This window comes from Mirounga leonina, unplaced genomic scaffold, assembly GCF_011800145.1.
Source record: "Mirounga leonina isolate KUSES-001 unplaced genomic scaffold, KU_Mleo_1.0 Mir_115, whole genome shotgun sequence".
In the NCBI taxonomy this organism is placed as follows: domain Eukaryota; kingdom Metazoa; phylum Chordata; class Mammalia; order Carnivora; family Phocidae; genus Mirounga; species Mirounga leonina.
In genome coordinates, this window is record NW_023270268.1 from 96,946,387 (window position 1) to 96,969,548 (window position 23,162).

The 23,162-nt window shown below is 36.6% G+C and overlaps 1 protein-coding gene and 1 pseudogene across 2 annotated transcripts in view; both read right to left on the bottom strand.

The window, feature by feature from the left end:
* The window catches only part of ATP6V1A (ATPase H+ transporting V1 subunit A), a 60,418-nt gene that overhangs the window by 28,050 nt on the left and 9,206 nt on the right, over positions 1 to 23,162 (bottom strand). The window contains exons 1-3 of one of the 2 annotated variants that reach the window (XM_035000147.1): positions 7,445 to 7,680; positions 3,051 to 3,145; positions 276 to 404 (exon numbers count right to left, since the gene is read on the bottom strand). In XM_035000147.1, coding sequence (XP_034856038.1) covers positions 276 to 404; positions 3,051 to 3,135 — 214 coding nt within the window. In that variant the 5' untranslated portion in view covers positions 3,136 to 3,145; positions 7,445 to 7,680. Of the gene's footprint in view, positions 1 to 275; positions 405 to 3,050; positions 3,146 to 7,444; positions 7,681 to 23,162 lie in introns of those variants that run through there. The other variant, XM_035000146.1, reaches the window with a different exon arrangement.
* On the bottom strand, positions 13,610 to 14,210 carry LOC118007094 (annotated as a pseudogene).

Below are 23,162 nucleotides of genomic sequence, written 5' to 3' on the forward strand. Positions count from 1 at the left end.
AAAAAAAAAAAAGAAAAATTGTAATTGGTTTCCCGTGTTTGTGAACTACCAAAATAGTAAGAGCAATGAAAGTTCAGAAGATAATACTAATTTCTTAAAATAAGATCATTAATTCCTAGTATCTTTTCTGAAATTCCTGTGTAAGTCAGGTTTCTTTACAACACCCAACATTTCATACTTTTGATACAATTGGTTGTTGCCGCTTCCACCTCTGCCATAAATCCTTAAATTCTGACTTGTACAAAGTGGCAAGAAATTGAACCAAGAAAGGATACAAGTCTCTTCATACACCTGGATAGTAGCCATGTCACCCTCCAATCGGATAATCTCTCCAACCAGCTCACTGTGGCCCACTCTCACCAGCTCATACATGGCTGCACCTGCCATGTCACAGGCTGTAACCACTGAAAAGAACAAATGAATATTTGGCAACTTAAGATTCTGTGAATAGTTACAGATAATTGAAATATCTGATTAATCCAATAATACATCTCTCTCACATATTAAGAAAAATAAAATACCCGCTAAGAAACATATATACAGTTTCACAAAAATATGCATTTTTAGCATACAATATACAGGTAAACAAAATAAATATGTTAGGCTAAAGCTTATTCATTTCATTTACATAATATGTATGAAAACTTTTTTTCAAAAAATCTGAAGTTCTATATGGCAAACTCTTAGCTAGCAGCATTGAGACACATTTTGATCAACACAAGTTGCTATAAAACATGGAATGATGGATTTGGGAACAATAAAATTTTTTTAAACTAAAATTGGCACAAGAGCTTTAGCTAGTAGCATGGGAGAATGCCACAGAATTATCAATTTGCTGTGCTGTCACCGTTCCTTTGAGAAATAATATTTAAAATAACATCTTTATTTTCATTTCTAACACTTCATATTAGTGGTTCTTAAAACTCTTCTGGGACAAGGACCCCTTTGATAAACTAATGACAGCTCTTCCTAGAAAAACTCACATATGCATCTAAAAATTTTTTTTCAGGGGCACCTGGCTCAGTTGGCAGAGCATGCAACTCCTGATCTTGGGGTTGTGAGTTTGAGCCCCATGCTGGGTGTAGAGATTACCTAAAACATAAATCTTTAAAAAATAATAATACTTTTTTTTTCACAGACCTTTCATCCTTTCATAAGGATGTTTATAATCAGTCATCACCACTGGGTGAAGTCCTGATTAAGAATCCTTATTTCTTATAAATACTGAACCAGAATTTCTACTTACTTTTAGATCATGTTGTCTAGTAAGTAAAAGTTATTTTTCTGGGAGGCAGGGAAAGTCGTACATTTTCAGATATGTGTAGGAACAACTGTATTTTTAATATTTAGCCTTCTGATACAATTAATTAGAACTATGTATTAGGTAATATTCAAGTAGAAACCATTAAAGTATTAATATTTAATTAACTTGGGTTAGAACAATGAAGATTTGTTAATTTCATAAATATTTACCTCTATATCTACTATGTAAGAATAATTCAGATGAACTGAAATGAAAGAAACAACTAAAATTTTATTTTATTATTTTTTAAGTGGGGGGAAGGGAGAGGAAGAGAGAGAATCTTTTTTTTTTAAGATTTTATTTATTTACTTGACAGAGAGCACAAGCAGGGAGAGTGGCAAGCAGAGGGAGAGGGAGAAGCAGGCTCTTCGCAGAGCAAGGGAAGCCTGATGTGGGACTCGATCCCAGGACCCCGGGATCATGACCTGAGTCGAAGGCAGTCGCTTAAGCAACTGAGCCACCCAGGCACCCGGAAGAGAGAGAATCTAAAGCAGGCTCCCCACCCGGCATGGAGCCTGACTCCGGGCTCAATCTCACAACCCTGAGATCATGACCCGAGCCGAAATCAAGAGTTCGACACTCAAGTGACTAAGCCACTCAGGTGCCCCTAAAATTTTAAATCATATTTCATAAGCCCCAAAGTATGCCATTTCTCTATCATTTTATTAAGTACTTAAGAATAATAAATAGGTTCCAGGAGCAGTTAACTACAAGTTTCAGAAAAATATTTTTACCTAAACTCTTTTGATGGTGTTCTTTTTTGTCTTTTCCCTAAAAATTCTTGAGTGTTGCCCGACTTTCCTAAAGACCCCTCTGATCATCAAGGGGAAAACTGTTTCTCAGAATGGCAAGAGGTTGAAAACAGTGAAATGTATTTTTGCCAATGAGTTCATGTTCAAACACCAAGTTCTAAGCTATAGAAGCTTCATAGGGAGAAATAAACACTGTGATTGACTGACTTCATTTGCATAAACACCGAAAAAAGGTGATCACCTCTACTGTGATTAAAACAAAAAAGCCTATAGCATGAGGTTTATAAAAAGATAAGGAAAAATATTCATGGCATGAAGGATTATAAATCAATGAGCAGGTTTACCTATGGAAAACTGTGAATCATACTTTGCAGTTGGAATAAAATGAATACTAGAATGAGATTTATCATTTAAAATGCAATACCCCAAGTTTTGGCAGAATAAACAAAGTTTTTAAACTGCTTTCCATTGCTCTCACGTCATAAAACTTCTTTCCCACAGATAGCTAGTTATGCAATATCTGAAATTAACGTTCAGAGAAATTTAAATATACAAAGAGCCAAGGATGATATTGTTGAGAAACGCTCCGAAAAAAATTATTTCAGTTCAAATGACATAAACATATATTTACTGAATGCCCATTATCTGTAAGGTATTACATACTAAAAACTAAAAACTTTATATAGCCTTTTTACCTCAGATTTAACAAAAGAAATCAAGACCTATCTAAAACTCTGAACACCAATTATACATTTACATAATAAATAGGATGTCACAAATTAGTGCCCAATAATTATCAAATTAAGATAATGAATGCCAGAGAAGCTCTTATGATGAAGGTATTACCACATTCTTATAGCAACTATGAAATCTTTTAGGGACAAATAGAACTTATTCAGGTAAACAGAAACCTGTGTATTTTACCCAAAAAATCTTGAAAAGACATTAATTGAAGTTAGGAATCTTTACTATAGAGATTATTACATATTACTTACCAGGTCCTGAGACCCCATGCACATAACCAAACGTGCTTTCTTTATCTTCATCAAGTATTTTGGGTAGCTTGGAGAAATCCATCATGTTAATTTACCTATGGTTTAAAAAAAAAAGTTATAATTACAAACCTGAAAGCAAAAGAACTGACATAAGTAGTCAACTCTCATCATCGGTCTATTCTTGAGCTATTACCACTTTTTCAGCGTAAAACATAAAATTCTTAAAATTTGGTTAAAGTACCTCATTCCTGGATGGTCTACAGTTATTAAAATTCAAAATTACATATTCCTATGCAAAGTATTCCAGAGAATATACCAAGGAGCATAATAAACAACATGAAGTCTTTCCAATGGCTTATCCAGCCCTATAACATCTTGTCCCCCTGCCACTACCACTCTAAGCTCCTCTCCAGCTAATCATTCTGGATACACATACTGAACTCTTTGCCATTTCTCAAAAACATATACATTCTGCCCCAGGATCTTTGTACTTGTTCCACTGCCTGGAGTATTCTTCTCCCAGATAGCCACTCCTATCCCTCTTTCAGGTCTAAATGTTGCCTTCTCTGAGGCGCTTCTCTGGCCATCTACTTAAAATTGCAACATACCTCTCTCCTTCCCTGCTTCACTCTTCACCATCTGACAAATTATATCTTACAATAAAAAATTTTTTTAATGTATTATCTATCTTTATAATTTTTCTGACAGGTATCTTACAATATCTTACCCACCTTTATAACTTTTCTGACAAATTATATCTTACAATAAAAAAATTTTTAATGTATTATCTATCTATAATTTTTTTGGAAGCAATTTTCCTTTTTCTCCTTTTTTTTTTAAAGCAGAACACAGAGCAGTTTAAAAAATTCAGTTCAACTTATTTATGGGTGTGCAATCTCAAAAAAACCCTAAAGAATGAACTATTCAAGTCCAAACAGAAAACTGGTTGCAGATGTCAAAGTAGAAAGTTTATTTCTGATTGCTGATCTAACTTAATAATTATTGGCAATTTAATAAGGGAGATAAAATACATGTGCGTATAAAAAGCTAATAATGTCCCCAAACAACCATAAAGTAAGGGTAACAGATCAATATGTAACTGAGTACCAAATAATACACACTTATTTACTAAAAGTACAAAGATTAGAATGCTTAGGGAAGACTTCTTGAAGGTCAGGTAGAATTAGCATAAACTACGAAAAGGAGGACAGCAAAGGCATTCCAGGTGGGGGAAATAACAAGAACAAAAGAATGGAAATAAAATTTGCAGGAACAGTTAACAGACCAGTCTGACCAGAATAAAAGGTTATATTAAGGTTAACAGTGAAAAATAAGGATGCAAAGGTAGACAGACTAATGTGTAGGTCTTGAAATGAATACCAAGTGGACTTTAGCCTATAAACAATAGGAAACAACCAAGGTGGAACTGTTATGAGAAGGATGATGTTTAATTCAACTAACAGATTAAAGTAGGGGAGGGAATGCAGGCAAGATGAGAAGTTGAAAAGCTCTGGAAACACTTATGGCTTGAGTGTCAATGGAATTCAATTTATTAAATGTTTATTGAGCTCCTACCTCAAAAGGCACTGTGCTGAACTTAGGGAACTTAGGGACTAAGGACTGTGAATAAAAGGAGCTTTCACTGGCTTTAAACAAATGTACTATAAAGCAAAATGACTTTAGTGTTCAAAATCACAACACACTGGGCATGAGTAGTATAGTGGCGGAGCACAGCTGCCTTCCAAAATGACAACACACTGGGAGCAGAGGAGAAATTGATTCAGATGTGGGACAAGTGCAAACCAATATGGATGAGGTAAGGGGAACAGGTAAGTGGAAAGTAAGTTTTGAGGCTGACTAAGTTGAGTCCAGACAGAAAGAACACAGAAAGAAAAAGGAAAAACAAACCTTGAGATCTGGGGATTAATTCAAGCAGGGCTGAGTATTGTTTTTGTCTTTCTGGAGCCACTGAAGGATCACTACGGAAACATATACTCCATGGGGCACAATTTGTAATCCATTAACCAAGATACAAAAGAATTGGGGAGGAGAGTGTAGCAATGAAGTCATTAACAGTGGAGTTCTGGCTTGATACACTCTGTGGCTTCAGAAGGGGAATGGTGGATAAGGCTAACAAGGAAGAACTGAGTGATTAAAGAAACAAGTATGAGTGAAAACAAAGATGAAAACCACATGGAGATACAGGAGACTTGCAAGTGAGAAGCATATGATCAAAGGGTCAAGAAAAGTACCAAGAACTTAAACATGGCATCGGTGATAGGTAGAGACTATCAAGGCTGGTAATTTATTGATAAAGGGTAGGGTATACTTATATCCACTGGAAACAATGGAACTGAATTAGAAAGAAAAAAATAAACCAGATACCACAGTCACAAGTGTCACAATAAAAGAGACAAAGATTGTTGTGTTCTCAATAGGAAAATTAAACTGGAATAAGGGCAGTTGAGGGAGGAAGTAAAGAAAAGGGGAAATTGGTTTACTAGGATTTTCCAGCTTCCTTAAGATGCAGAAAAAGGGACTGTTAAGTAAGCAGCTATGGAACTGCAAAAGACTGGAATATAAAAAGAACAAATTTTTCTAGAAACCACTTAGATAACAAAAAAAAAAACAAAGTTTTTTTTTTTTAAAGATTTTATTTATTTTTTTTAGAGAGTGAGCGAGAGAGAAACAGCATGAGAGGGGAGAGGGTCAGAGGGAGAAGCAGGCTCCCCGCTGAGCCGGGAGCCCGATGTGGGACTCGATCCCAGGACCCTGGGATCATGACCTGAGCCGAAGGCAGACGCTTAACCATCTGAGCCACCCAGGCGCCCGAAAAAAACAAAGCTTAATGACAAACATTTCTTTGGGAAATGGGCTGGGCAAAGCCTTCAAAGAAATAGTGAACAAACAAATGAGGTCAAATTTTAATCTTCAGAAAAAGAAATTTTCAAAGTCAGAAGACAACGTGATAATCACAGTCTAACTTCTTCCTCAAATACGGATATTTCCTACATAGCATGCATGATACATGGTCACCTGACGATTAAAGTGGAAATAGCATGAAATTTTGAGTCAGCAGACTTTAGACACCCTGGCTCTACCAGTGACATGCTGCAGGAGGATCTGGACAAATCAGAATCTCTTCGTATCTTCATTTGCAAAGTAATAATGCTAATACCTACCCCACAGTTGTGACTGAATTACAAATTTGTTGAATGTTCCCTGTGAAATGTAAAATGCTTACAAGAATTTCATCAGTAATACCACTATTTAAGCAGGGCTTCAATGTTGAAAAAGCCATTTTGTTTTTAAAAAATCTCCCCTTAGTGTCTTATATCCCACATAAATCTACTTCTCCATTGCTTCTACCCTCTGGCCCTATTTCTTCCAACCACTGTAGCCACACAGAGGATGTCCCTCTCCCAAGGAAATTCTCTGTAGTGCCTTTAACTCTCAAAAATTTTTTTCAGCTCTTTCTCTCTCGAGGCTACTCTTTTCTGGAAGGATTTCAAAATATCACTGTTTGTTTTATTTATTTATTTTTAAAGATTCTGTTTATCTGAGAGAGAGAGAGAGAGCACATGAGCGGGGTGGGGGGGGAGTGGGGAGCAGTGGGAGAGGGACAAGCAGACTCTGTGATGAGCGTGGAGCCTGATCCCACGACCCAACCCAGAGTATCATGACATGAGCCAAAATCAAGAGTCAGATGCTCAACCAACCGAGCCACCCAGGTGCTCCTCAATGTTTCTTTTAAAGGGGAGCAAATAAAATAAAAAATAATATTCTAAATGTTATGCAAGTAAGAACTGAAGTGTACCATTTCATCTGTCCTGGCTGCTTCTTTTAATTAAAACAGAGACCAAGACTTTTGAGTCAGAAAGATTGAGTTTGAATTTATAAATTACATCCTCAGGCAAATCAAATTCTTTCAAACTTCTGAAGCTCAGTTTCATCTGTAAAATCTAATGGAGTTGTTTCATGGCGCCTAAAAGTAAGCCTAACAGAAAAGTAATGGTGATGACTACTAACTGTATTCTGTTAATACAAGCTAATCTTGCCTAATTTCCAAAAAGCACCTAGTATATTCCTACCTTCCTGTTACTTGAACCAAATCTAGGCACTTGGCTCGTTTTTTTCTTAGCTATTAAGTGTGTATTACCGTAACTTTATTTTTTAAAACTAAATAGATTTTAAGCATCGAAGATGTGCCAGGTGCTATGTGTTACAGGTTGAAAATATAAAATATAATGGAGTAATAAGACACCATCTCTCCCCCAAGGAACTTCTGGCCTGGTGGGATATAAAGGCAAACAGGTAGTTACAATAAGTGACACATGTGCTCTCACAGGAGCTGTCAGGCTGATTTGGAAGAGCATAAAGCAAAGGCATCAAACCTGGACTTGGCAGGACAGGAATGACTTAGAACAGGGTAAGCAGAGTCTTGAAGGATAAACAAGGAGACATGATTCAGTAGAGCTTCTTCATAGATGATTCAAATCTTCCAGGGTTCATGAAGGTATTCTGGAGAGAGTTCATGAGGCAATACAGGTATCTGTTCTGATTTTTTAAAATAAGTATTTATATACATTCCCTTTAAAACAACAGTGAGAACCTCCAAATGTATGAGCAATGATGAGTGGAAATCAAAGGGGTTATTCATGATTCAGCTGCCTTGCGGGTTTATCACTCAGCTGAGTAATTCTAGCCACCATGGAAACTAATGATTCTATAGTTTAACTGTATTATTTTTAGGCACATATTATTTAATTTATGCCAAAGACAGCAGACAATAGAAACAGTGACATCAAACTAATAAGAGAATTAAGAGCCTAAATAATAATTCTATAAATTTAGAGATGCTTTCACCAGATCCACAAACCTGCATTCATCTGTTTAATATTCTTTTATAGCAAATCAAGATGATTCTACTTTTTAAAAAGTCAATGTTAAGAGGAGAAATATATGATAATGATTATGTGTAACTTAGCTTTTTCTACTCCATTATGTTACATGCAGAGAAGTGGTTGCAAATACATCCCCAAAACAGCTTCTTTCAGGACAAAGTAAGAAAATTATGAAAACATGAGTTTTCAAAATGTAAAATGCAGGCATTCCCAGGAGTTTTGTCCATTTTGATGTTTTAACACAGTTAAATTTTAATCTCGGCTCCAGCAACTCAAACCTTTCCGCTTGCTGTGCACCTGCCTGGAAAGTGTTTCCTCACTCCCAGAAATAGTCCCCCTGCTCCCATTGTCATCCTCAATGCTCTTACCCTGCTTTTCTTCATAGCAACTATCTGAAAGAATATAATTTTTCTTTTTAATTCACTTTTTTATTATCTGTGTCACTACCTACAATGCAAGTTTCATGAGGGCAAAGAAAACAGTGCCTGGGCAAAGAAAATAAGCACTCAGTGAATAGTTACTTAATAACTTCATACCCACTAATACCACTTCCATTTTACAAATGGGAAACCCAAGCAATGGAGATTTAAGTAACTTTGCCCAAGATCCCAAAATTGGCAAGCTTTACAGGTGGGATTTGAACCTCAGCAGTCTGACTCCAATGCCCATGCTCCCTAAGCCCTGCACTCTCTGCCTCAATTAACTAGGCTGATTTCTCTCGTTTGCATCTAAACAAACCTATATGGTAGGAAGGACAATAGTCTCTCCCTCCAGGCAACAGTGTTATCAAATTAGACAGGGAGATGCAGCATCCAGATTCTCCTTCAAGAAAGGACAGGGAGTATTGTCAGCGGACAGCCAGCAGCTGTCACTCCTTCAGGGTTGGCCTCAGATGCAGAGAGCTGCCTGGCCAACATTCACATCCTTCGCCGGCCACCTGCACCTGGTGACCAAGCAAAGCGGAGGTATAAAGACCCAGCCATGTCAACCAGATGTGGGATACTCTCACAAGTAATACTCACTCCAGATCTCCCCACAGGGTCAGCTAAGGCTTTTCCAGGCTTGAACTGGATTTCAACTTCTCTGCCCAATTAGGCGTCTGCCCCCTTTCTTTCACATGTGTTGATCCCTAACCAACATCTTATACAATAGACTCTTTTTTGGCATCTGATTCCAGAGAACCCAAAATGCTCAAATAATGAAGAAAGTGAATAATTACTCCCTGGATAACTAAAATTTAGACTCTCACTTGAACCACAACGATCTTTGGCCTGTTTTCTTAGTTATCTTGTAACTAGTTATTCTGCAAAGGAGGAAAGAAATACAAAAGTGGCTTTAGAAAGTAGGGCACTTAGGACAATGCTTGGGCTAAGTCAAGCAACCGACATAGACACCAGGTCTCCATACAACCAAAGCCTTAGTTTCTTCCAGAACTTGCTTTTTGTCCCTCAACATAAAACTTAGAACCCATCATCAGTAGTTATAGGAACAGAAGTCCCAATTAAGAGTTTATTTAACTTCTAAAGTACTTTTTCTGATAGAGTTGGAAAATAGTTTTCCAGGTCCGGAAGTTTTTGGCTCCAGCTTCTTAACACTTAAACACTTTGAGAAACTTCCATGGACTGCTCCAAGGTAATAAGCTTTTTGAACATTAAATTTTCAATTCCCACAGCACTGAGATAAGGGTTCCCATTGTACTTCTAAAGCTTTTTCACCAAAGCACCCCAGTAGGAGAAAAACAAGTAAACAGTGAATAAATACCCCTCTATCTCCTCCCAATCTTGACAGAGAACAGGATATTATAGCTTTCTACTGTAAGCAGGGAAAGTTTTTTTTTTTAGAGAGAGAGAATGCACGCGCTTTCTCTCTCTCTCTCTCTCTGAGTGAGCAGGGGGCGGGGGAGGCATGCAGAGAGAAGGAGAGAGAGAATCTTAAGCAGGCTCCATGTTCAGCACTGAGCCTGAAGCAGAGCTCCATCTCAAGACCCTGAGATCATGACCGAAGCCGAATCAAGAGTTGGATACTTAACCAACTGAGACACCCAGGCACCCCCAGAAAAATGTCTTTGCATGTTCTTGTACATTCTCTTAATCCAAGCAAGTTTTGCACTCTATTAATATACAATATCTGTTTTAAAAGATAAATATGAAATTGCTTCCTTTCCACAAATAAAATAAAAATTATTAGACTTATATTGACTTAATCACCGAATAGGGCTAAGCATTTGGCAGTTTGATAAGCACAGTCGTACAACATACTACTACTTTGTATCCATTAGTCACCCTTCATTGTTATCTATGAAAATAGTGGAAATAAAATACTCCACACTAAACTCTTCTGTTTCATTATTTAATGCTTATGCCTCTATGTGAAAAAGCATAGGCTTTTAAAGATGTATAAGACAGGGCACTTGGGTGGCTCAGTCGTTAAAGCGTCTGCCTTCAGCTCAGGTCATGATCCCAGGGTTCTGGGATGGAGCCCTGCATCGGGCTCCCTACTCTGCGGGAAGCCTGCTTCTCCCTCTCCCACTCCCCCTGCTTGTGTTCTCTCTTTCACTGTGTCTCTCTCTGTCAAATAAATAAATGAAATCTTAAAAAAAAAAAAAAAAGATGTATAAGACAACATCCCGAAACATTTTAACTTGAAATAAGCAAATTATATTGCAAGTTACATTACACTGAAAGTTAATCTTATCCCAAATCTTCATAATATCCAAAATAACATATGATTTCATGCTACATTAAGTTTTATATGCTATTTAATAACTCCTTCCTATTACGACATACACCTATTCTTGTTGCTTTCCATCATTTAAAAAAAAGCATGATACCTGCTTTTATTTATTTATTTATTTGACAGAGAGAGACACAGCAAGAGAGGGAACACAAGCAGGGGTAAGTGGGAGAGGAAGAAGCAGGCTTCCCAAAGAGCAGGGAGCCTGATGTGGGGCTCAATCCCAGGACCCTGGGATCATGACCTGAGCCGAAGGCAGATGCTTAACGACTGAGCCACCCAGGCGCCCCAAGCATGATACCCACTTTAAAAACAACTGCTTGCTTTAAAACAATGTGGCATACAGGGGCGCCTGGGTGGCTCAGTCGTTGAGTGTCTGCCTTCGGCTCAGGTCATGATCCCAGGGTCCTGGGATCGAGCCCCACATCGGACTCCCTGCTTGGCGGGAAACCTGCTTCTCCCTCTCCAACTCCCCCTGCTTGTGTTCCTCTCTCGCTCTGTCTCTGTCAAATAAATAAATAAAATATTTAAAACAACAACAACAACAACAATGTGGCAAACATAGTTGACTCACAGAGAAATCAACTCAATGATTATATATAAACTTTGCCTTTACTCACTTGATTCCTACTTTGAGGATAAAAAGTAAATGCAATTTACAACTAAGATTCCTATAGTCACAAATTGTAGGGTTTTCCACCCATATTTGTAAAAAATTAAAAACAAAACAAAACCCTGCTGTAGAAGGGGAAAAATCCAGAAAGTTAGCACAGGCAACCATCTGATCTAATGAGTCAGCAGTCTCTCCTCCATGCTACAGAACACTGCAGTGGCAAATCACAACACCGAGGCCCAGTTCTGTTTCTTCCATTTTACAAGGTCCTCTCTAAATTGCTACTGATTGATGCACTATACGGCAATTTCATTATTCCAGAAATAATGGGGGCTGTTGGGGGGCAAGTATGAGGTGTTATGTAAGAGCTATATACCAAGGTTCCAGGATAATATTATTTACATATAAAATCCTGGGGCACTTAATATTTCATTTTGTACACAGTTTACCTTCTTAGAAAAAGGCATCATAAATCTGTTTGATATTCTTATGGTTAGTCAAAAAGTTATAAAATTAAGTAGAATTCCAGCTAATAACATTACCTTGTATTTATAGAGTACAGTACTACATCATTTTGTGAAACTCGTTCCTATTTAATCTACCCATCCAGCAACTCCATTAGAATGGTTTATGCAGCAGATGACTATGCTTAACTAGTTTCTATTTTTATCTTGCCAACAAAAACCTAAGTTGGCTCCAATTTTGGTAAGCCCATCAAGGTAATTCTAATTTCTTTGAGAATAACTGGTTTGGAAATGAGCATATAATGATGTTCTGACCAATAAGAGGTAAGGCCAAGTCTGTTGGAAAGCTTGTGGAAATAATTTCTTTGCTCTTTTAAAAGATACAGGCCATGAGAAATACTTTTTTCCCCTTGGGATGTGTTCACCTGCATGGGACGTGCAGCCAACTTGGGACCTTGCAGGGAGCTAATCAAAACAAACAGGCCACTTTGCATCTGGGTCCTTGTTGCTTTTACTGGCCTACTAAATTAACCAACCCAAGAAGAAAGGAGTTTCAAGAATAAATATTTTTATGTTCTATATATTTCATTTTGCTATTTAAAAAAAAGAAGAATGGGTGCGCCTGGGTGGCTTAGTCAGTTAAGCATCCAACTCTTGATTTCAGCTCAGGCCTTAATTTCAGGGTCATGAGTTCAAGCTCTGCATTGAGCTCCATGCTTGGTGTGGAGCCTACTTAAAAAAAAAGTTAAATAAATAAATAAATAAGAATGGATAGACCAAAATGTTAAGAATAAAGGCAATCATAGATCATTACTTAAATAGTTTACAAAAATTACTGAGATGGACAATAAGGAAATGTGCAGACAAAAGTGGGAACCAAAGAGTAGAGAAGTACAGAAAAATCACAGATGGCAAACCAGACTAACGGAATCAGGAAAAATTTATTCCTGCTGGAATAAAACTTTTTGAGAACATGCACACATACACCCCTCCATTTATCAAAATAAAGGCATTCCTGTAAAAGAAATAGTAAATATAAAAGCTAGGTGGACAATTAAGTGGGGGAATAGAATTCAAACTATCAGCTACATATGCTCTAGGTTTATTGACAGGCCTGCCCACAAACAATTTTTATAGCATTTCTAGAAATAAGCAATTAGATTCCTTTCACTTCAAATTTTTATAAATAAAATGGTACTATAGAGTGTGATAGTCCAAACTTTTTAGCTAAGAAACCAAAATACTGTATTTACTGTATAAGTTCTATGGTATGAATTTATAGGCAAGAAGCCTATGATCAATGATAAGCCATTATATGAATATACTTGAATATCTCTGCTTTCAAGGAGCATGTTTATTATTTTCTGGCCCCTTCCTACACACAGCAAAGTACCTTGCACAACAGTAACTTGATAAAAATGTCCAAAAATGAAAATAGATAATATCAACTACTATTCATCACGCACACATCACACTCCAGGCATTATGTTAAAAAGTGGGCACATCTCATTTAACACTTAAGTCTTATGACACTGGTGGTGTTTGATTAGGAAATAGGTTTTGTGACGTAAGCCACCTACTCACGACAGAGCTATAGAGTGGTGAAGCCCAGATTTAGTCTGGTTTTAACGTGTAGGCATTTTACAACAAATCATTCAAAAGACCTTATTTCACCCAATTGCTCTATTACCTTTTCTTTTTTTTTTCACATTTAATCAGATTCTTCTATATTAATGCATAAAAGCTTCAGAACAAATCAATCTCAACCACGAACAATTCACGTTAGAAAAAATTAGAATAAGGGCTAATACTCAATTTTCTACGTTCAGAATGTCTGAGAAAGCATTTTTGACTATTACAAAAGTTTATTTAACAAAAAAGTTCAGTATGAAAATGCACACGACCTGATTTTTATATTGTAGTAAAACAGGTATTTTGGAGGGGACATGTGGAAGCAGTTGATTTCTTCTGATGAACACACCCATTGTTTATACTCACTCCAAGGCTTCTAACATGATGATACTATTTCCTCATATTACCACCATTCCAATATTGTTCTGTTGCCCACTAGTTGCCATCTCCACACATTCATCTATCACAAGATTCATAAACGGATCGAACCCCCGCAATATTCCTTGGACATGCCTGCCACCATTTAATTTCAATGACAATTGAAAGCTCACTCGGGAGGGTGAGCTTTGCTCATGGTGTCCACTCCGCGAGCTCAAAGATCTTACCTTTTCTTTTTTAAAACCAAGGGTACCTGTTTGTCATTAGTAGCTGACTCTATATTAGAATTACAAAGGTTATTATGTAGGCAAAAGGGTGATGAAGAAAAAAAGGTGACAGATCATTCACAAACTAAAGAATAAGTAGTAGAACCACCAAGAATTGACTGCTCCTAAGATATCCATCACCTAAAAAACTAAGATTCTTTTTTTAAAAAAAAGACTTATCTATTTATTTGGGGGGTGGGGAGGGGTAGAGGGAGAAAACAGGGAGAGAAGCAGACTCCTCACAGAGTGTGGAGCCTGATGCAGGGCCCAATCCCACCATCCTAAGATCATGACCTGAGCCAGGATCAAGAGTTGGATGCTTAACCAACTGAGCCACCCAGGTGTCCCAAAAAACTAAGATTCTTAAAGAACAGTGCAAATGCCATTATTTTATTAGTGCCTAGCTTTATAATACAAACCTAACCAACTGATTATAATAGCAAAGAAAGAGAGAGAGGGAGAGAGAGAAGACTGTCATTGAAGTGCAAAATAAATGGGCACATCTAAGTGGAAAATGACCATCTTTGGAGCAAATAAGAATATTAATGAAAACAGACTCAATTTTGTTACTGTTAATAACAGGGAATAGTAATAGAAACTTCCTGGTTACTAGGCTGTCATAAATTTGGAACAATGAAGCTACATAAATAGTACCTGAGTGAGAAATTCCTCTTACTTTTCTTACTTCTTAGAAAACTTAAACTGGAGTGTAAAAAAGTTCTAGTGAAGGGGTGCCTGGGTGGCTAAGATGGTTAAGCGTCTACCTTCGGCTCAGGTCATGATCTCTGGGTTCTGGGATCAAGCCCCATGTCAGGCTCCCAACTCACCGGGGAGTCTGCTTCTCCCTCTCCCTCTGCCTCTCCCCCTGCTCATGCTCTCTCTATCTGTCTCAAATGAATAAATAAAATCTTTAAAAAAAAAAAAAAGTTCTAGTGAAGCTAACATTAATATCCCCTTTTGACTTTTTGTGAATTTTTAGAACATTTTCTCAATTTCAGGTTGAAAAAAATGAGTCCCTGAAGAAAGTCCTTTATTTATACCCTAACTTACCTACGATGTAAAAGCCAAGAGAGCCAAATGATTTAAATAGTAAAGAAAATAAGCATTACATACTTTTCTTTAAAATTTTTTTTCAAAAGCAACATGCTTACAATTTTTAAAATACTCAGAGGTAAGTCTCATCACTTAAATGCTGACTTATTTCTTCACTATTTTTGACATACTTGTAATCAATACTGTAATATATTCTCACATATTCTGAGAGTTCTCACATAAGTATAATCTTAAACTGTATAATATTTCATTAAAGGGATACCATAGCTTACCTACATAATTATCCTTACTGGGTACCAAGACAGCTTCCCATGTTTTGCTATTTTTATCTTTTACAATTTGCTAGTATACTTTTATTGATTTTAACTTACTGACTGGGGGAAGCCAAGGTAAGGCAACCAATTAAGGATCCATAAGGATACTCTTCATGCTGATGTCTCAAAAGAGCAATTCTTAAACACACACAAACACACACACACTCCTACCTAGAAGTAATACCATATTTCATCTAATCTAAGATACCATCAACTTTTTTTTTTTAAGATTTTATTTATTTATTTGACAGAGAGAAACACAGCGAGAGAGGGAACACAAGCAGGGGGAGTGGGAGAGGGAGAAGCAGGCTTCCCGCCAAGCAGAGAGCCCAACGTGGGGCTCGATCCCAGGACCCTGAGATCATGACCTGAGCCGAAGGCAGACGCTCAACGACTGAGCCACCCAGGTGCCCCAGAGATACCATCAATTGTAACATACTCTTCTATTACACTCCAGAAATTGCAGGACAGATATTAATTTCACAGTTGTTAAAATGTGGGGGGAAAATTTATTTCCTAGAAACAATAATATACAGTATTAAAACTGAATACAGTACAGTAATATTTATACAGGAGGTCAGATTTGTCCACCATCATTAGAATCAAGACTAAGAAATAGAAAAACAGATTTCTAAACTGCTGAAATGACTGTCTTTAAGTTTCTACAGTTTCAAGAGACCTTCATATTGTCTTGACTCAATTTATGCATAATTAAAAATTATTACCTAATATTTTAGATCACTGCAGATTTAAAGTAACAAAATACCAAATTATTAGAGAGCTACACTCCAAGAATAAATAAAAAGTAGATAATGAAAGAGATTGTGAATTAAGGGTCATAAGAATGACCTATAACCATCAAGGAAAGGTCAATTTGGGTTTATTATCTTCTAAGAAATATAGGAAGCAACTTGGCAATATGCAACAAGGCCCTTAAAATAAATGTTCAAACCCTCTGATTATAAATTGTACCTCTGGGAATATATTTGACATGTGGATGAGAACTTATTTACATATGTGTTTAACACTGCAAAAGTGAAAAACGAGAAATAGCTTTAAGATCTAATAACAAGGGGCGCCTGGGTGGCTCAGTCAGTTAAGTGGCTGCCTTCGGCTCAGGTCATGCATGATCCCAGGGTCCTGGGATAGAGCCCTGTATCAGGCTCCTTGCTCAGCGGGGAGTCTGCTTCTTCCTCTCTCTGCCTGCTGCTCTGCCTACTTGTGCTCTCTCTCTGTCTCTCTGTCAAATAAATAAATAAATAAATCTTAAAAAAAAAAAGATCTAATAACAAAATGAGGTTATTAGTTTATTTGAAATCCTACAGTCTTCTCCCAACCCCAGTGTATTTAATAATAATAATGAAATTTCTTGTGTTAAATAGTCTGCAAGTCCAAGTTCAGAGTACCAAGCACTGTCCTTAGCAAATTCTCTTCTGAGAGGACCCTTAACCTTCATGGCCTCTGAGCACTGCAATGGCTGTTTGGCTTTTGGATAGGTTGTCTCAGATAAACTGTGGCTGAAGTGACCATACCAATTAAAAAAAATGTCAGCGGTCATGTATGAGAATTATCCCCCCTGCCTTTTTTAAAAGATTTTATTTATTTTTTGACAGAGAAAGACAGGGAGAGAGGGAACACAAGCAGGGGGTAGTGGGAGAGGGAGAAGCAGGCTTCCCACTGAGCAGGGAGCCTGATGTGGGGCTCAGTCCCAGAACCCTGGGATCATGACCTGAGCCGAAGGCAGACACTTAACGACTGAGCCACCCAGGCCGCCCCGAGAATTATCCCCTTTAAAAGTAATCAACCTAGGGGGTGCCTGGGTGGCTCAGTTGGTTAAGCGACTGCCTTCGGCTCAGGTCATGATCCTGGAGTCCCAGGATCGAGTCCTGCATCAGGCTTCCTGCTCAGCAGGGAGTCTGCTTCTCCCTCTGACCCTCCCCCCTCTTGTGCTCTCTCTCTTTCATTCTCTCTCTCTCAAATAAATAAAATCTTAAAAAAAAAAAAAAAGTAAGCAACCTAGAAATTTTTCAACTACTTAAAAAAAAAAGTCACTGCTCAAAATACTAAGAAACTTTTCTTAAAAACTGCCTACAATTACCATTATCACTCTTCTAAATGTTAATTAAGGAGAAATTTTCTGGATTGTTTTCCCAAGCAAACATATCACGAACAGCCAACCTGGCCAAATATACGCAATACACATATCTGAGAACAATATACACAGGAGAGTCAGCACCAACAGTGTTGCAGTGAAAATGCTATTACATTTGTATTATAAAGTGATATTTATGTATTCAAATGGATCTGTCCTGTCACTTATTTCATGGATGGAATAGAAGAGATAGAAGGTTTACAAAGTGTACAAAGACACATTAACCCAATGTTAAAAGAAGCATTACCATAAACAGGTTCACCTTCAACTCAGGAATTCATAAAATCTCTGCAGTGAAAATATGACCTAAAGGATAAAGTATGCACATTAGTGGGAAAGATTGCTGCCTAGTATAGATTAGAAAACACTTTACAACATGGATTTAAAGGTATGAGTTTACTCAAAAGTTCACAGACATTTCCAATTCAGAGGGCAAGAAGTTGCATTTCTAATGGTTTGCCTAGTATTCCATGATTAATAACAACTAGGGTTTATTTAACTAAAGTGGCTGTGGGAGAGAAGGATTTAATCACAGAAAGTTTTCAATAGCATGGTTTGCTAAGGAATTAACTTCCAGTTCCTCCTGGTATGTGTTCCCAGTCTTCAATATTGCTCCTTTGTCATACTTGCTACTGCTGTAATTAAAAATCTGTGAACAGAGCTGTTCAATGTCTGTCTCCACTGCCAGACTGTAAATGCCAGGGAAACAGGGACTGTACCTGTTTCATTCACTGAGTACCCCAATTACATAGTAAAGCACCCTGACACATAGTAGACAACTACTAAATACTGCTCAGTGACAATACTGGCAAAGGCTGTGTGGGAAATGTTGAAAATCTTGAAATTTTAATGGTTATTTTGATTATGAATGCTAGAACACCAACAGAACATCTATTCTACAAAGAATAGATAAAATCTCTATTGTTCTGCCTGGTATTATTATTTAAAATTCTATAAACATTGATTAGCTCAAAATGGCTATATAACACAGATATAAGTGGACAACTGACTTTTGACAAAAGTGCAAAGGCAGTTCAGTGGGGAAAGTTAGTTTTTTAATAAGTGGCAGAACAAGTCTAAATGCAAATGCAAAAAAAAGGTACTTCAATCCATACCTTGTAGCATATACAAAAATAAACTGAAAATGGATGGTAGACCTAAATGTAAAACCTAAAACCATAAAACTTCCTTTGTGATCTTGGACTAGGTAGATTTATTAGATATAATACTCAAAACACAATCCATACAAGAAAAAATTGAGAAATTGTACTTCATGAAAATTAAAAATTTTTGCTCTTCAAAATATTGTTAGAACAAAGAGCCAAGTTCCAGATTGGGCAAAAATATTTGCAAAGCATAAATGTAATAAAGGACATATCTAGAATATATTTTAAAACTCTCAAAACTGGATTAAAAAAACACAGTTAAAATGATGATCAAAGGGTTTGAACATATACTTCACCAAAGAAAATATATGGATGGTAAATAACTACATGAAAGATGCTTAACATCATTAGAAAGATGCAAATTAAAAGCAAAATAAAATGCCACTCCACACATAATAGAATGGCTAAAATTAAAAAGACTGACCATAGGAAATGTTGGTAAGGATATAGAACTAGAACTATCATATACTGGTGGTAGGAATGTAAAATGACACAAGCATTTGGGAAAACAATTTGGCAGTTTCTTAAAAAGTTAAACAGACACCTAACATATGATCCAGCTGTCCTACTCCTTGGTATTTACCCATAAGAAATGAAAGCTTATGGGGGTACCTGGCTGGCTCGGTTGGTAGAGCATGAGACTTGTGATCTGGGGGTTATTAGTTCGAGCCACACCCTGGGTGTAGAGATTACTTAAAAATAATAAGATCCTTAAAAAATACCTTAAAATAAAAACAATTTAAAAAAGAAATGAAAGCTTATGTCCAAAGACTTTTATATGGATGTTTACAGTAGCTTTTTTCATAACAGCCAAAAAGTGGAAAGACAACCCTAATATCTATCAACAGATGAATGGATAAACAAATCATGGTATAGTTATACAATGGAATAATACTCAGCGATGAAAAAAAAAAGAAACACTGAAACGCTTAACAACCTGGAAAAAAATCCCAAAATAATTATGGTAAGTAAAAGGCAGACAGGAAAAAAATGGTTCTATTTAGGTAAAGTTTGAGAAAATGCAAACTAACCTACAGTGACAGAAAAAAGATCAATGGTTGCTTAGAAATGCATAGTGGGGAGGTATGGAAGGAAGGGATCACAAGGAAGCATGAGAAAAAACCTTTTGGAGGTAATGATATGTTCACTATATTGATTGCAGTGATGGTTTCACAGGTGTATACATATATCAAAACATCAAACTGTACAGTTTAAATATGTGTATGTCAATTATACCTCAATAAAACTATTTTTTTCAAAAGCACAAAGTATTAGTAATATGACTCCTATAGGGCATAAATGCTTACATAGTATATATCACATTCATTTTTGTTTTTACTTGTCAACTAATAGTTATAAAAGACAACATGGCTTATGAAACTCATAAGAGAATCTTAACCCCAGGAACATCACAGGGGTAACCATCAAAAACAGCCAAACAGGTTTTTGTCTGTTTGTTTAAAATGAATTTATGTGGCTCCTGATAAGGCTGTGTGAGCACACTTCAATACTGTCAAGTTCAGCAAGTCCTGGGAATACTTAACAGCTCAGGAATACAGGAGTCAGATATGCCTTTAAAGTACTTACTCATCTATGTTTTCAGAACAGAACTTAAGGTAATATCTTGGATGAGGATTTGGGAAAATCTTAACCCTATCTTGAATGAATTTTTGAAATATGAGGTATAGAAAGGTTTGTCTTCCAAGACGAAGGTTAAGCTCTAATATTTTGGATATCAAAGTTGCTAAGGTTCAATGACTCATTCGGAGGATAAAGGTAGAGGGAGAGTTATTGTCTATTGTTTTATACTGCTCTAGTTTGAAGTAGAAATACTTCACAATAAAGAATTGATAGGCTGTTTATCTCTGCCTCTTTATAGGTATTTCCCCCACCCTCGTTATCCAACAGTATCTTTGGGTGAGGATGAGATCATATTTAAAACACTCACATACACACACCCTGCTGAAAAATAGCAAGTACTATAAATCTGCATTCAAGTACTGTAGGTACATTCGAGCACTGTAGGTACACTAAGCTGGGACTTGAGCAGATTCTGTATTTTAAGTGTCTGCTTTGGATCACATTAAAGAATTTGGTGTCAGTCAGCCTGCTTTTTGAATTAATGATAATTTTTTCCTTTTCTTGAAACCAATGAGACAGAAGACACTGAGCAGAAGTATATTTAAAACAATCTGTGGATGGGGCGCCTGGGTGTCTCAGTTGTCAGTCGTTAAGCATCTGCCTTGAGCTCAGGTCATGATCCCAGGGTCCTGGGATTGAGCCCCGCATCGGGCTCCCTGCTCAGCGGGAAGCCTCCTTCTCCCTCTCCCCCTGCTTGTGTTCCCTCTCTTGCTGTGTCTCTCTCTGTCAAATAAGTAAATAAAATCTTAAAAATAAAAAAATAAATAAAAAATAAAACAATCTGTGGATGTTGTAACTCAGCTGAATAAACCCCCCCCCCCCCCAATGCCCACTGCCTAATTCTTCATTACCTAAGACCAGGACTTACCAATTACTGAAAACCCATTTTTCACAAGAAAATACATAATTATTCATACATTTAGCTATCACATTATCAATGGTCTTATTAACTGGCAATCTGATTCCCTATTTAATTATTTGAAAGCACTTACGTAATTGTTTTGGTACATAAAATTGGCAACTTTCACAATTATTAACCATCATAGCATTTTACTCTTTTAATAATATACATTGACAATTGTAGCATTTTGCTCTTTCAATGGTACACATTCAAACCTCAATTTATAGCATTTCAACGCATAAATCACATAGGCAACACTGCAAATCATAACGAGAATATTTACCATTATTTGAAAGTAACAAGAAGTCCAAATGTCATACTTTGTTCTTACACTGACATTGCTACACTGAGTAGATATGATGGGTAGCCTATGCTATCACAAGATGGTAGATCACTCATAATTCAGGGATGCTAGAAATGTTCAAGGCATTTAGCTACTCAGCTTCCCAAAGACTCAAGCTAAATGATTTGGCAGATTTCAGCACAATACTGAGGACAAATCTGAACTTTTGTTCATTGCTAAATTGGAGAGTAATTTGGCCATACCCACCAGATTTCAAAATGTACATATCCTTTGACTCAGTTCTTCCATCTCCAGGAATTTCCTTAATGTGTACAAAATGTCCTATTATCAAAATATTATAGCCTGTTCCTTATAGCAAAAGTTTGTAAACATCCATTACTATGGAGACTAGTTAAATAACTTGTCATACTATAAATAGCTGTAATACTCGGCGATATTAAGATAGACTCTGGAAAGAGATGCCCTGGATTCAAATTCTGAGTCCTATTATGAATTGTGTGACATTGTTGGGCATTTAACCACCCCCTGCCTAATTTGCTTCATTTATGAAATGGGGACAAATACAGCACCTATTTCATAAGGTTTCTGTGAGGCTTCCATGAATGAATACAACTAAAACATTAAGAAAAGTGCCTGGATCAGTAGTAAACTCTCAATAAATGTTACAAATGATGATGATGACACATTAGTACAATTGAATACTAGACTATTATTTAAAAGAATGATGTAGCTTTAACTGTACAAATGTGGAAAGATCCCCAAGATAACATTGCTAAGTGAAAAATGTAATGTCCAGAACAATGTGAAGAGGTATTACCTTTGTGAAAAAAAATAAGGATTGAGAAAGGAGAAAACACACATATAAGTACATAATTTTTACTGCATTTGTACATGTATTATCCATTCAACTTGATTAAAAATATTACTGAATGATTCAATGAGTGCTAAAACAAGCCAAGTAATAAAATTACTATATATACCTAACTGAACAAAGAGCATAGTAACTAAATAATAATGGCAAATATTTATATAGATCTTATGTGCCAATAGTTATCTAATCACTTTTCTTAAATAATTCATTTAATCCTCACAACACTTAACAAAGTAAATACTCTTATTATCTTTATTTTAAAGCTGAGAAAAATTAAGAAAGATAAAAGCAACTTCCCCCAAAGTCACACTGCTAGGAAGTAGCAGAGCCAGGATGTGACCCAGTCTATCTCCAGTACTTATGCCCTTAACCTCCTTGCTATGTTGCCTCTCAATACTGCTTGAAAATTACTTGTTATTTACATATATTCCAATTCTTTTCAAAAAGAAATTTGTATGTGTTGTGATAAAGAACATATATACTATTAAGTTAATAATACTGGTAATGAAAAGAGGAAAACAAAGATGAACATGAGAAACAAATACAGATGCTTTAAACATGCAACAAATCCAACTCTAAAGCATCTGCCTTTTTTTTTTTTTAAGATATATTTATTTGTCAGACAGAGAGAGCACAGCAGGGGGAACAGCAGAGGGAGAGGGAGAAGCAGACTCCCCACTGAGCAGGGAGCCTGCTGCGGGACTTGATCCCAGGACTCTG